The 15073-nt window shown below is 41.7% G+C and overlaps 1 protein-coding gene across 6 annotated transcripts in view; it reads right to left on the bottom strand.

The window, feature by feature from the left end:
• Positions 1-11641: 11641 nt before the first annotated feature.
• PANK1 (pantothenate kinase 1) overlaps positions 11642-15073 on the bottom strand; it is a 50060-nt gene continuing 46628 nt past the window's right edge. For all 6 annotated transcript variants that reach the window (XM_075504883.1, XM_075504881.1, XM_075504882.1 and 3 more), the window contains 2 exons: positions 13845-13970; positions 11642-13196 (listed from right to left, as the gene is read on the bottom strand). In XM_075504883.1, the coding sequence (XP_075360998.1) occupies positions 13137-13196; positions 13845-13970 (186 nt within the window). In that variant the 3' untranslated portion in view covers positions 11642-13136. The remainder of the gene's footprint in view (positions 13197-13844; positions 13971-15073) is intronic.

Raw genomic sequence — 15073 nt, 5'->3', positions numbered from 1 at the left:
GGCGAGGAGGCGGGGGAGCGCGGCGGCTTCATCCCCGCTCCCGAAGGAGCCCGGGACCCCGCAGGCGCTTCCCCGGCCGCCGTGGTCGCCCCCTCACCGGCTGGCAAAGCCGCCGGCTGCGAGGGCGGCAGCCGGTTCCCTTCGCCCGCCGCCTCCCCGGCGCTGCCCGGCAGCGGGACCCGGTGGGCTCGGCGGGGCCCTTCCCCTTACCGCGGCTCCGGCTCCGTCAAGTTGTCATCAGGGGGACCAGGAACCCCTCCTTGCGCGACACCTTCCCCGACATGAAAAGGGCGTCTCAACAGTGCCACGGGTACTTTCATCGCATTAAGAGGTTTGTTTTCCCCATCAAGGCAAAGCCTGTCCTGGGATTTCTGGATCAGTGCTCTCAGGCATTTCAGAAGGTATTTTTAAACTGTTCCAAAGTCAGGCAACACTCCAGAGTGGAGGTAGCACCAGAACTTGTGCACACAGATGGCCCTCTGTCACATACACCAGCCCTGCACGCCCCGTACACCGTTAGGAGTCGTGCTGGCATTGCTTGCTAGTCTTTAAATTTTCAAACTCAATTCAAAACCCCAGACTGGGGGAAGGACTCACGCAGATTTCAGCAGGCTTTGGACCCTAGACTTTTGGAACAAGTTTCAAATTCCAGCAGCCTTTTGTTTATCCAAGGAAGATAAACTAAGTGGCCTGCTGAATAGTGCATGGGTTTTCAGACAAGATCTGGAGAACAGCAGGTCTTAGCTCAGAAGGGACATTAAACATCCTGTGACACTTTCCATGAGAACAAAGATAAAATGGGACCTTTTCTTACCCTTCCCAAACACTGTCGCCAGACGAGGGCTGCCTGGTTCCTGTCTTTTACCCAGGACCTTGCTGCCTTTCAGCACTGCTATAAAGAGCAACTGCAAAGCTCCCAGGAGTGCACAAGCAGAGCCAGAGGAGAGGGTGGCTGGGAGGCGGCATTTGCTACGCTGCTCTTCCAGGGCAAGTTCAAAATCCTAACGTAAGGAAGTACATACGATTTGGGTAAGCACGGCAGCTTTGGGGCAGATTATTAATCGGAAAAGACTCCCCTTTCCAGGCGACAGAGCTACTCCATACAGGGCAGCGGCATGAGGTGTCTCGGAGAGACTGGTCTACCAGTGCTTCCCCCTCCTTCTACACACTGTGGGGTGAAGCTGTGCACTGGGCAGCCCACACCACCTATGCACAGCTTCCCTAGCACAAGTACTCCCCTTCCTATAGCTCACAGCAGCTGTAGAGAAAAGGGGCTAGGTTTCCCCCACCGTGTGGGTAACAAAAACTTGTTCCTGAACAAGAAAAAAAGCACAGCTCTTACTTTCTTGGTGAGATTTTGATTTTTCCCTCTTTTTTACAGTTTTGTAATATTCTGGAAAGATTTTTAACCTTACCCAGATTAAGCTGTACTTTATGTTGAAAGATTTTCCTTGCCAAAATACACTGGTAATGTAACTGCAAGAGGCTTTATCTGTACTGTGTAACACTGCCAGATAAAAGACAGGTCTGAACAAGATGGCCTGTGCATTAAGCTACCACTCAAAGAGGCTGGGGATCTCAGCATCGCAGCAAACTTCCTCTACAAGTCTGGTTGGCAGCATCTCTATGAGAACTCCCCATCAGCGATGGGAACGACAGTGGTTATCTGTGCTGGCTGCTGACATTTTGACGTCTGGGTCAACAACAGGTAAAGCTTTCTTCCCCGTGGTGTGGAAAGGATATGGTCGGAGCACTGCAGAACCACGTCGTGTATTGTACATACCAGGAACACACAGGGAAGCAGTAACACCGCTCATACTCTGCTGACCTGGCCAACTTTAAAACACACTTTTGTGCTGTTTAGATTTTACATAAATTCATTTTCAGCACTGAAGAATCACAAACTAGGTATCACCAAAACAATATGCATGACTTCATTTGGCTCTTTGGAGCAACACTCCAACAATAATAGAAATACAAGGTTTTGGTTTACATTCATGTTTTACACATTGATGACAGGCTTCCTCTTGTCACTGCTAGAACAGATTTTTCTCATGCAAGTTGCAACTGCTGACACCGGATAAATGATCCATCGCACTGCTCCATCTAGCAGTTTGACAAGTAAGGCAGTAACTCAGCTGTAACCACCCTAATCCCTCGAGGGCTGCAGGACTATGCATGTTGCTCCTCTAGAACTGCTGTAATCACGATATCAAAGGAGTACATCCCCTCACCTGGAGTGCCTGACCAGGCAAAGACAACACATCCAGGAAGGGCGTTGTTTTGCTTTGGTCCCTGTGCAAACAAGAACAATACCTTTACGCTCTTTTGCACTTTCCAAACCACAAAAACAATCAGAAACTATAACACTATGGAATTTAATGGGTAAGATAAATGCTTTTACAGTTTGGAGGATGGTTAGGTGCCATGGCCTTCCTATGCACATATGTTCTTAAAGTATGTTCTTTAATTGAACTTTTATATACAAATACCTGTGGTAAACTGAAAACCCCACTACCCTCATTCCTCTGCCCTCTTCTTCCACCTCCTTGAGACAGCCAGCCAACAGTACAGGATATACTGTAACGGCATGCTGAGAGTAACATTTTCAGATCTGGTCACTCACACTTGGATTTACAACCTTTGGCATCCTATAGCCAAGGCGACACAGCTTCCCCAACACCTCTGGAAATTAAGCCAAAGACATCACTGGCTGGAGAAACTGTAGTCCCTATGGTTCCCTTGGTTCCCCCTCCGCAGCTACAGTCCAAATCTTGCTGACTCCAAGGCGAGAAGGTAAAGTACTCACTTACCACTTGTGAGCAGAGGCTCCTTTCTGAAGGTGAAGGCAAGCTCTGTTGCTTACCAACATACAAGGCTTCAGCAGAAGATCAAAAGACTCTGATGAATTCCTCAAAATACGTGGCTGTGTAAGCCATATATGGAACCTCGGTTAGGAAAAAAAAAAAGAAGTGTGTAATTGTTATTCCATGGTCTCCTCACTTTTTACATGGATGTTAGCAACTCCTGGAACACAGGACCATCATACAGTGTCAGATCAAAAGATGCATTTAAAAACAGCCTTGTTTCTAATGACACCGAGAAATAGTTTGCAGTACATCTTGCAAACTGTTTTGCCTGATCGAGTGTATCATCTTCCAGAATCTTTGGAAAATTTGCTAGAAATATCCTCTCTTTCTTGATATAAAATAAGTATAGGCAGGTCAATACCTAATATTACTTGAAAAGAGGATGATTCATCTCCTTTTAGTGATTACAAGCTTCCACATTTCAAACCTCTTGCCTTGCTGCTGTTTATCTGGGGTATTCCTTCTGGCCTGTCATTGAAATCCTTGGTTCAAGCACACGCGGTAAGCTTTTTGGACACGTTTTGATGTATGTATTTTATGAAGATCAGCATTCCAGCTAGTCATAATTTTCCAGTGCAACAATTTTTCACTAGAAAACACAGATTTACCAGAACAAATGTTCTATGGCAATGTGGTTCTGTGGCTATATAAAGGCAGAAGCTTTAAAAAAAAAAAATCTTGTCCGTCAAATGACTTTCTTTTGGCAGCCTGCTTAGGCTTCCTGCTAGCAGGCTTTTTTAGTGGAAAAAGGGAAATTTAAAAGTGTCTAAATTTCATTTCACATCAGAAGAAAAACTTAATTACATGTTGGAATTTTTCACAGCATGGGAATAGTAAATTTGAGTTAGTTGTATTTGGAAGCAAGCCTTTGCACAGCCATCCCAGTCTCTCTTCCATATCCATGTGACTGTGGACCAGCGGCTTGGGCTATTTCAATCCATAGAGGAATCCGACACGAAATGTGGCCTGTGATGTTGCTCTAGTCTGAGGAGAGCTAACCATTTCCATGGATTTACAACTCTTCATGGCATAAGGTTTTCGTTCTCCCTGCTGCATGAGTATGGCTTGCTGTGCTCTTCTGTAGCGCTGGTGCTCGCAGCTTACCCTGCTCATCATCAACATCCCCGCCTGTACCAGCTCTTGGGGAAAAGCACAAGCTAACGGCGGCTGAACTGGGGTTCAAAGCCCGAGGGCAGCATAGGTCTTCTTTATCCTAGTCCCCAAACCAGCACATGATACCAAGTAAAAGAAGATGGCGAGCCACCGCCAACTCTCCACACCTCCACGACACAGAAAACCAGTCACTTGGCAAGAACTGGCCGTACCTCAGACAAAACTCCGGCTGGCACTTGCTGACTGCCGGGGCTGTCGGGGAGAGCTCCTCACCGGTCCCAGGGTATGCCGTGCCTCTGGGGCATACCTTTGAGGGACATTTTTTCCCTGGGTAAAATGCACAGCTTAACAGCTAGGACTACTTTCAATGCAGTTTTTACTACCTAATTGTTCTATTTGTTGTGTTGACAGGCTGGGGGAAGGGTTTCTTTGCTTTAAACTTTAATATACTCCTTTAAATAAAATATGCCTATTTACAGAGGTAACAAACACAGAAACTATTGTCATTCCACCCAGAGAGAAAGTTAAAAGCATCAAAGATTTCTGTTTTATTTGGGGAGGTACCAGATTAGCTCCAGGGGCACTTATGCAACACAACCTTACAGCCGATTTTTTTTTTTTTTTTTAAACTCTGTGCATACGCAAAGTGTTGGGTGTTTTTCCCCCCATTTGTTTGCTTTTTTTTTTGTTTTCTCTCCGAGTTAAGCATGTGTGGACAGAGACCTAAACCAGAGCCAGCTAAAAGTACATCAGAAAGTATCTGCTCTGCGTAGCAGATATTTTGGTAAGTGCTGCGACGTTGACTCTCCACAGCCTTGTATTTCAGTATCGGCCTTGTGGCTGCAAAGCTGGACAAACTGCCGCCATTCTGACACTGAGATGTTTCGGTTCCCTCTGGCCACACGGCAGTGGCTAAAGCAAGGTGCCTCGGGGGTTCTCAGTGAGGTGTTTTTAGTATGGCAATTCAGCCCCTTGAAATGAGAAGTACTTTTGAGACAGGCTGCCCCGGGAGCCCTGGGGTGCCGGAGGGGCACGGGTGCAGGCTGGCTTGTGGCTGTGCTCACCACGCAGGTACCACACCGGCCTCAGGAGGGGCAGGGGCTGAAATCAGGCTGGCGATGCCGTCTGGTGGGGAAGCATCAGTGCCTGACCCTTCTTTGTGCCGCTGGTACCGTTTGGTAGGAGAAGGCTGGAGGCATCATCCCTTCAAGGGCTAGCAGGTCAGCACAAACCAACCCACCCACCTTCTCACTAGGTTTTCCTGCTGTAAAACCACCCAGATGCTGTACGAGGTCTGCGGACTCGGCAGTGGACCTGCAAAGCATAAGGGAATGCAGTGTCCTGCACGTGCACGCACGCACACAAGAGTGCTTTCAGGTAGGCCTGGGTAGAGGCATCCTTCACTACTCTTGGGTGATGAATACGGGTCTGCATAAAGGCTTGAAGCTCTGCTCAAGACATGAAATTTAAAACAGTAGAGAGACATGGAACAGTATTATCTACCATTTAATTTCTATAAGACTAATATTGCTAATTTTATGACTGGTGACAGAAACAGATTTCTTCATTGATAGATTTCCGATTCAAGCCTGAGTAATATTTTACTTAAGGTGTTTTACTTGTTTGTTTTTAAAAGCAGTTCTCTGATGTTTGTGTATTCAACTTTTTTTTTTTTTTTTTGTGGCCAGAAGTTCCGCTCACTGTGTTGCCGGTCATACACCATCACCTTCCTACCACAACAGGGTAGGTGGAAAGGTCAGGGACTGAAAGGGAACTGATGCTAAATTATCTTCTTTCCTCTAACAGGTCTGCAAGGCAAATAGGTTAGAAAAGGAAAAGCCAGTTCTTTTCTTACTCTTGAGAATAAAGAGATTTAAATTGCCAAGCCTAACAATCTCCATACATAGGAAAGACAGACTTCTACAGTGTCTTCATACCAGTCATCACAGACTCCACAGGGTGGTATTAGTAACAGCTCTTTTGCTCTTATGCTGATAAAAGCACTTAGAACTTTATAGTAATGTGTATAAAATGAAACTTTAAAAAAAACCCCCATAATGCTGTGAAGCAGATGTTCATGGAAACCTGACAAGGAAGATTTTATATCCCTTTCAGGTAAGAGAGCCAGAACAAGGAGATAGGTTGTATGGCAGGTTAAAAATCAAGCTCCTAATAGTGGAGAAAAATATCACAAATTGAAAAAAGTTCTTCCTGACAGAAGCTAAGCTGACCTAGATGATTTATCCCATGAATAAAAAGGTGAATTCATTTTCACGTGTTGGTGCCTCTTTTCTTCGGCTTAATTTTTTGATGCAATTTGTCATGCGATGAGAGCAAGCGGTGGAGGAGAGAGAAGATTCATATGAAAGTTCAGTTCCTGAATATTTTCTGTCCTACCTGTAAAAGAGCAGCTGTAGTGTGAGCTGGGTTATGGGTCAGTCCGCAGCCATCATCAGAAAGCAGCTTTAGTTTCCCTTGCACCGCTCTTCCCTTCAAAGAAGAGGCAAACCAGTGACGCAGAGGGAGCTGCCACACTGCACAGGCAAATCTGCTGGAGAGACGACTTCAAACCTCCTATATTTGAAGAGAAGAGATAACTTACTTTCTAAACTAAAAAAAGAAATTACTAAAACACTGGGAAATTTGTTTTTGGCTTATCTTGTAAATGTTTCTGGATTTTTTTTTGTGCACAGCCTTTTGTAGCCAAGTGCAATATGCTGAATGCTAGCTGGGTAACAGCATGCTCCATGCTTAGGAGATAGGAACAGCATGTATTTGTTTACTTATTCAAATAACACTAGGGGTGAGATTGCTCAAAAACCAAAACCATTCTGCTAAAAGGAACTAAAGTTTTTTTAAGTACATTCAGCATTTTGCGATTCATTTAGCCAGCCAGCTTTGAAAATGGAAAATTCATTTGTTCGTTTAGGGTTTTTTTTAATTAATATGCATTATTTCACAGTTCTTTTTAAAAAATATAAAACGAGCAAAAATAATTTTCAAATACAAGAGTGTTCTCACTGTTAAAATCAATTCCAATAATAATTTTTTATTTCAACCTCCAGGTGAAGCCTATGCAACCTTCTCAGAGGAGAAGCTTCTCACCAGCTTCGGTTGCCTTGCCCACATTATACTACTGCATTTCACAAAGCAGGTGTTCACAGACCACATTTACTGTGCTGCCTCAGCTGCAAGCTGGGCTAAGGGTGTGCCAACAAGCAGGATATCGATGGGGTAATGCCAGTGGGAGGACAGAGGGGGCACATCCAGCAGCGTAGGTAAAAATACGATTATCTCACCACAGTATTACATCTGCCAGTTGGTAATGATTTACTGATTTACATAAGAATACTTCGATTGCAGTCTCCCAACTGATGTAACTGTTACAAAAGCTTGTAGGAAAGAACCTTTTGATCAGCACATTTTTCCTACAGGCTTGAGGCATAAGTTTCCTGATCCTTACTGGCACACACGTATTCCCACTACCACCCAGCCTAGCATTTGCATTGGGAACTTCTACAAGCTGAGACCAGCTATTTTATTTTTGTGCAACTGGCTAACACGTATGAATTCAAAACAAAACCCCAAACAATAAAACACCCGATCAAGTCACAACATACCAGTGGCCACACCATCTTGTTGCTTGAAGCACTGACGTCTCTGTTGCAACAGTCTTCTACATTATCAAACCAGTGCCTGTTCTTGATGCGGCTCTGTCTTGCTCTAAGCATTTTTCCTTGATGATTGCAAGGCAGCAGAGAATACGTATTCCCTCGCAAGGGTAAGTTCCTCTCACAAAAGAATTGACACCAAAAAAGTATGCCGCTCAGGAAAAGAAATAATTCTAAAATATTATGTGAGAAAGTGGTAACAGTTAATTGAGGCCACATCCTCATGGATGGGCATAAATGGAGAACTCTGTAACAGGCGTAAACTTAACTCCGTACACACGTTGCCAAGGCTGCTTTGGTACATCATAGCATTTGTTAAAGGGTAACTTCCGCTTTGTACTAGACACAATGTTCAGATTTGCTCAAACTTTGAAGTTTGCAGACAGATGGATGGGTCATCCATCCAAAAAGCTGGAAAACAGTGAAGCCGTCAACTCAGAAAGACACTTTTGTGAAGCTGGAAGTGCCCCGATCATCACAACAAAACAGGCAAAACCCCTTAAGAACAGGGAGTGACACATCTGCTGTTTTCGGTACATGATGCCATTTCAGGCTGTTTGCTCTCCTTCATTGCCTTACATCAAACCTTTAACTTGGTGCTTCGTCGTTGCATCTACAGTGTTTAGAAATAAAACAGGCAGGACCAAAGCACTCTGCTCTGGGGTCTCTGCTGGCTGCACCACCCTGCCGTTTGTCAGCAGCTGGGGGTGTCCCTCGGGGGAAGCTGCAGGAGGCTGCTCACCCCTTGCTGCAACCAGCTGCTTTGCACAGCTGCGCACAACAGCACACTGCTGAAGGCCAGCAGAAAAGAGCTGTGTTTCTGCCAATAGGATAGAACCGGGTCTGATGTAAAAAAAAAAAAAAAAAAAAAAAACAAAACACAACAAAAAACCAACACACATTCGGAGGCCAGTACATCCCCTACTGTCTCTCTCACGTACCGAGACAAGCAATGTTTGAGACCAGGCTATTGCCTGCACTAGAGAGCACATCTGCATCTAGACAGAGACCTAATGCTTCAGCACAGGTCGCTGGGTACTTTACGCAGAGGTGTTCGACCCAAGTAATAACCATTAACTGCTTTAGCTCACAACCACCCAGCCGCAGCCTTCCTTCACCTCTGAATTAGGAAAACTCACTGCCTGCCGCTGTCATACAACCTGACCTCTGCCACCCACCCCACACTGCTTGCACTAACACAGAGCTAATTTATTGCTTACCCTGCAGTGCCCTTCCCACCTTGTCCATGTCACCCCAGAAACCTCTAGAGGGGATGCTGCCATGTCCCTTTCCCAGGCTCAGTAGCCTCCACTCTTGTGAGGCTCAGCTTTTCTTTACTCATTTCTTTTCCGTCTCTCCAAGTGCCAGTACCTCCTCTTGCTTGAGGTGAATCTCAATTCCCAAGGCAGCTGACAGGTTCTCCTAACTTTTACAATTAGAACCACAATTTTTATTTGGTTTCATTTAGTTGGGATTTTTTGGGGGGAGGCAGTAGGGGAGGTTTGAAGAACAGACTATTATTGCACAGTCCCTGCATCTCTTTTTTTCCTCTCCAAAAACACTTATAATCATGCAACTAGTAAGTTCCAATCAGCACCAGTAATACTTAAAGAATCAGGAACTGGATCCAGTTTTTAGGTTTAAACAAGCATTTATTTCCCAGGACATCCTAGAGATCAGATGTCCTCTACCTCCCAGGTACTGAGAGGTAGCAAGACACAAAACAGACTGTGGTCTTTTTCATAGCCTGTATTTCATTAATCCCAAATTCAAAGACACCTTGTACTTTAAAAACAGATCCCAGTAGAAGAACTCATCTGACTGGAAACAATCATGTATGTTTATTTTGTCATCAGTTCAACCCCATATGGTTTTCCCATCTCCAAAATTCTGCTGTGTCCTGCCAAAAATCACTTGCAAGTATCTTGTGACAGTCTAACAGGAACGTAAGCGCTGATAACAGTGAAACACCAGGACAGCTTTGCTGAGGTTGGAATGCGCTGCAAACACCCCACTTGTCCTGCAAGTCAGATTCTTGTACTGCCCCCACCCACTCCATACTAGTCTTCTCTATCAAATCTGATCAAGTGCATACTGTATCTTAGTCACCTCTTACTCTTCAGGCAGCATTAACAACTTTTCCCCAATAATTTAGTCTAAAACCTTTATTTTAAAACACTGACCCTTCTTTCTACAGGACATAATTATGGTTTTTGTCAAAACCAATTAAAAATTGGCATTTCTCAGCAGGGGGGAGAGAATGAGGAGAGTTTCAACAAGAACAAATGTTCGAGTCCAAAAGAAGCAGACCTGGGCACAAGCCCTCACAATTGAGAGCAAGGAATCCCACTCATTCTGCTCCAACTTACCTTAATAATTACCTTAACATGGTTCAGAAAGAGAAGCTAGATGAACACAGCCTATCTTGTTAAGAGATCTCATCAATTTATACTGAAACAAGTGCTCTGAATACATACTAAATCTGCAGACTCACTGATGTTCTTTAGGGAAGTCTGCTCCTTCACCCTCACCATTCCCAAAACAAAAATATTCAAGGATCTGGGCATTTCTAGGTTCTCAATGCAACTCTTCGATAGTGGTGCAACAGAGCTTTGCTTGCTCAAATTTCCAGTTTGTACCAGTTATAGTAAAGGTCATCTATGCAGTCAAGTAAGACTGTTTACAGACTGTTTAGATACCTCTGGATGATGAAGCGGGGCAAAGAACCCTCCCATCAGATGACTGCAGACAGCAACTGGATACAAAACACAATCAGAAAAATTCAAGACAACAGTGATGCTCTTAGAACAGCCCCAAAGTGCTCCCCTATAGCAAAAATATTGGAACAGTGCTAGAAATCAATCATACTGTCATTTGTCCATTACCTTAATTATGAAGGAGGTACATGGGAGGAAAACAAAAGTTGGGATTAGTGAAGGCAGGCAAAGCCTGAAGTTAAAGAAGCAAATTACAGTACTAGCAGATTCATATGATGGTGCTGGTGGGAAAGAGAAAAAAAAACAAGTCAACTGTAGATTTCAAGATAACAAAGAAATACTTTTGCAGTAGGCTCTTCTCCCTCAGGAAAGGAAGAATTTAACTTACAATGTCATCTTCCTCTTACACCAGGCTCCTCTAATTTCTCCTACTTAGTGACTTCTCATAACTCTCCATCATATTAATTTAGTTTGCTAATATTTTTCCCAAGCATATGTACTCGTTTGTGTAGTATACACTTCAGACTTCTTTTTCCCAGTCTTTTAACTACAGAAACTTACCTATTAAGCATTTTATATTTAAAAGATTTTTAATTGCTAATTTTAAATTTATCATTTAAAAGAAGTGCTATTTCATAGTTGTTTACTTAACATTATATTCTTCCTTCACATAACTATAAATGCTAAGAATGCAAGAACACCCAAGTGATAGATATTCCCATATCAAATTCCCTTCAAAAATTGACCAGGGAGAAAAAGATGGAATCTTTCTCTGAAACAAACCAACCCCACAAATTGCCTCGAGCTCCACTGCTTTAGCAAAGCATATTTATATTGTCGATGTTATGCTTCCCTCTATGGTTTATCATAAGAAGTGCAGTTACCTCTTAACATTCTGAAGTCTTCCTTAAGAAAACCGCAACATATAAACCAATCTTTAGTTGCAGGCAAAACTTAGCAAACAAGCTTAATGAAAGTTTCATTTTGTTCATGAAAAATTAGAGGCACTGAGCAGAACTATCCCCACTAATCTCAAGCTCAATATTATATGAAATATCAACTACAACATGCTAATTGTCTCATGTTGTAGTTTACAGTCTACGAAAAAGTCAACTTCAAGCAGGCAAAAAGCTTCAGAGACCAAAGCAATGTAACAAAGAGTAAAAAACCATCAAGAACCAAAGAATTATCATGGAAATAACTAGTCATATATGTCACAAAACAAGTGCTATGTATTTCACAATTGATTTCAAGAAATGAATTCCACAGATACATTAAAACAGACAAAACAGTAGTGGTCTTTATTTCCATCAGACAAGTTAACACTTCAGTTAGTATGAATTTATTTCAACATTTGGGAGATACGGAAATTAATGAATATTAAAAAAGTGAAATAAACCCCCTTCCAAAAATATATTGGATAATACACGTGTCTGAATTTTATGCTGTCCCTCTGATGAGCCCTTTACATTATGTGACATCACATACAGTTTTGCAAGACAAAATAATTTATGGACTGGTTTTCAGCCTCTGATTTGTGAGCGGTCATGGTGTCTATGAAAAGCAAGTTTATATATGCTACGCAACAACCTAAGTACATAGATTTCAAAGGGGTCTCAATTCAACTGGAAAAAAAAAAAATCTAGAGAGGTCCACAAATCAAAAAAAGGTAGAAAACACTGTATTGGAATAAACACTCAAATCTTAGTGTCCTGGAGGGAAAGTTAACATTAGCTTAAAACCAGAAAATACATTACTCAGTATTTTCCTAATTTTAGAAACTGGGCTTTGAATAATGCAGTTATCAGTTGTTTTTGATTAAAATCAAGTTAAAAATTGAAGACTACAGAAAAGTCTTCAAATAAATGAAAACAAGTCTCCTCCCTTTGTCATCTAATGCCAAGCATGTACCATATAAATATCTGTACTACAGAACTCTTCATATAGATCAGAGATTTTCAAAAGAAACAGGATTTCATTTTAGTGTTAAGCCAATAATTAAAATTTTAGTTTGCATCTTGTTTAAAATTTTTAATATAGAGGAGAATTAGTCCTGCAAAACTAGTTAGCAGTCTGTTCCCGTTGCAAGTCATGACTACTGAAAAATTACAATCTTAAACCCCGTGCCCTCGCCAAGTTTTCTCAGAGTATTGCCAAGAAAGTAGTCATGTAGTCACAGAAAGCTCGTAAAAAAAAATTTTTTTTTTTTGGGGGGGGTGGGGGGGTAGGGGGATGTTAAATAAAAGAAGTGTCTCATCTAATGAGGAAAGGAAAGGCCAAAAAAAAAAAATCAATGACTAGTTTTCACAGTAAAATGCATCAGCTTTGTAGTTTCATTTGAAACCAAGAACAAATCATGAAACGTCATGAAAATAAGATAAAAAAATCTCCTAGAGTGATTACTAAATGAAGTTAAAATTACCACACTAAATCAGTAAACCCCAGAAGAAAAGCAGATACCTCATATCACAGGTCCTACATTAAACCATATCCGCTTTTTAAAATAAATCCATAAAATCTGTATGTTTGGCCACTTTGCACATTTTTCCCCTAAAAAATACAGTGTACAGAAAAAAAAACCTCATTATTCCCAGTATGAATTCTGAAGTATAAGCTCAAAACCCAGAAGTTAAAGATCAGCTAAAAGGATTTTAAATTATTTACAAATCCAGCAGGTAGAACTACCATAATGGCTTCATTTCCATCCTTGTAGTGGCTTTCACTCTTATCCAGCAGCATCTGCAGTAGGAATCTCGTCAGCTTCATCACTGATCATCTGTCATTTTAAGCAATTCTAGAAGAGCCCCAACCGCTCCAAAATAACCCTTTAAACAAGGCAAAAGCAAAACAAAACCATTCAAATTCCAAAATAAGACATAAGCATGAGCATTGAAAGTCTTCAGTTCTGTTAAGGCAATTAAAAGACCTTTCTTGCAAGATCAGCTCTGCTGTGCCAACTATTGGCTGTATCTGAGTTATGATTTAATATAATCTGCTTTAGGTCCGAGAAAGGACCTTATACCAGGAGAAATTTTACACAGTTCTCCAAAATTGTCAAGAAAGAAGAAGTTACAGAACCACTATAACGATGCTGTTAATGGAGGCAGGGCAGTTTCCATTATGAACGCATCCATCTGACAGTCACCTCAAAATTATGCTTACAAAAATTAATTCTAGTTGAGGGTTATATATCAGACCACACAAATGAACATTGTTGGTACTAGGGTCAGAAAGCAAAAATAAGAGATGTGCAACATTTAGCAACAAATATCACAAGATTAGTGATCAAGCCAGGAAATTAACAAGGGGCATTTTCAAGTAATTTGTAACTAAATTATATTTAAGCAGACCTTAATTTGTGCATTCATTTCAGAGCAATGGCATTGAAATTCTCCCGTTTAACTTCACCAAGTCAAGAACCACAACATTCTTGTACTTACAAATAAAAGTAAGTTCAACATAAGTTTCCTTACCTCATGTTCCAAAAACAGAGCTTTCAGCTGTCCCTTGGACCAATAATCCATAGCATACGCTAGCACCTTCATAGAAATCATATTAATTCTGAGAAAGTTGCCAACAAATACCACCTTGTCAATATTCTGTAAAATTGAAAAGTAGACCAGCAAAAATTATATTCAGCTGTGTTATTTGTCTCATTCAACATGTAATTCTGCCTCCACTATAAAGTTAAATGGGAATTTTGGGTTACATTAAATTCTCTGACTGAAAAGTCAAAAAAAATAATTGCAGTTACTGACTGCTAAGTAGAAATGTTTCAAGAAAAAAAAAAGTTCTATTCCAAAGAAAGTGAGAGGCTAGTATCACAGATGGTGAATATTTTCTTAAAAGCCCAGGACTTTCCCAATATGAACAGGATTATGAGTGTTTTGTGGTTTTGGATGGGTTTGGGGTTTTTTTTGTTTTGTTTTGGTTTTTTAATTGTATATGATGTGGCTGCACTGAAGACATCTTTTCCCCCTGCTTGTTAAATGAAGCAACTTTTCAGAGATCACTATGATTATTAAATCCAGATGGAGAACCTCTGAAAGTTATCTGAGAAGGATTACATTAGAGATGGGAAGCAGCATCTTTCATTATCTGGACTATGGTTCCATTTCCAAAAAGCAAGCAAAAGATGGCCACCATGATACTTGATATGTATTGCATTCCTTTGTTTCAAAGCTCACTTGAACTCAGTTTTCATATAGAAGCTTGATTTTTGAACAATCAGCACTACACTGCCAGTGAGAAAGCCACACGCTATCCTTACTTGTGTGCACATCGGTGCCTGTAAGCAACAGTTCTGGTGCTTAAACAATACCCATAACTATCTTACTAAGCCCAGTTTTGCCTGTTATGCACAAAAATGCACTTGCATTTTGAATTGGTGTACCATACCATGTTCACCATACACTAGAATAGGTCTAGAAGATTCAGGAAGAGGCCAAATCCTGGAGACGTAAGCTTTTACAGGACTCTTGAAGGAGCCCTAGAAATGTATCTTGAAGAGTCCTCTGCTGAAAGTTACCAGCGAAAATCTGCACAGGGGCTACAATTACCAAGTGTTACCTCGCTAGATTCATCCAGCTCTATAAACACTTGGTTCTGCAGCAATCACTTTGCTACAGACCGCAGTTTTGTCCTGTCCAGTACTGTGCATGTAACATACCACAGAGAACATCCTCACCTGAATACACTCAGT

This window comes from Mycteria americana, chromosome 6 (assembly GCF_035582795.1).
Source record: "Mycteria americana isolate JAX WOST 10 ecotype Jacksonville Zoo and Gardens chromosome 6, USCA_MyAme_1.0, whole genome shotgun sequence".
NCBI lineage: Eukaryota > Metazoa > Chordata > Aves > Ciconiiformes > Ciconiidae > Mycteria > Mycteria americana.
The sequence above is the reverse complement of the archived record's forward strand: the minus strand, read 5'-3'. Positions and strand labels throughout refer to the sequence as shown.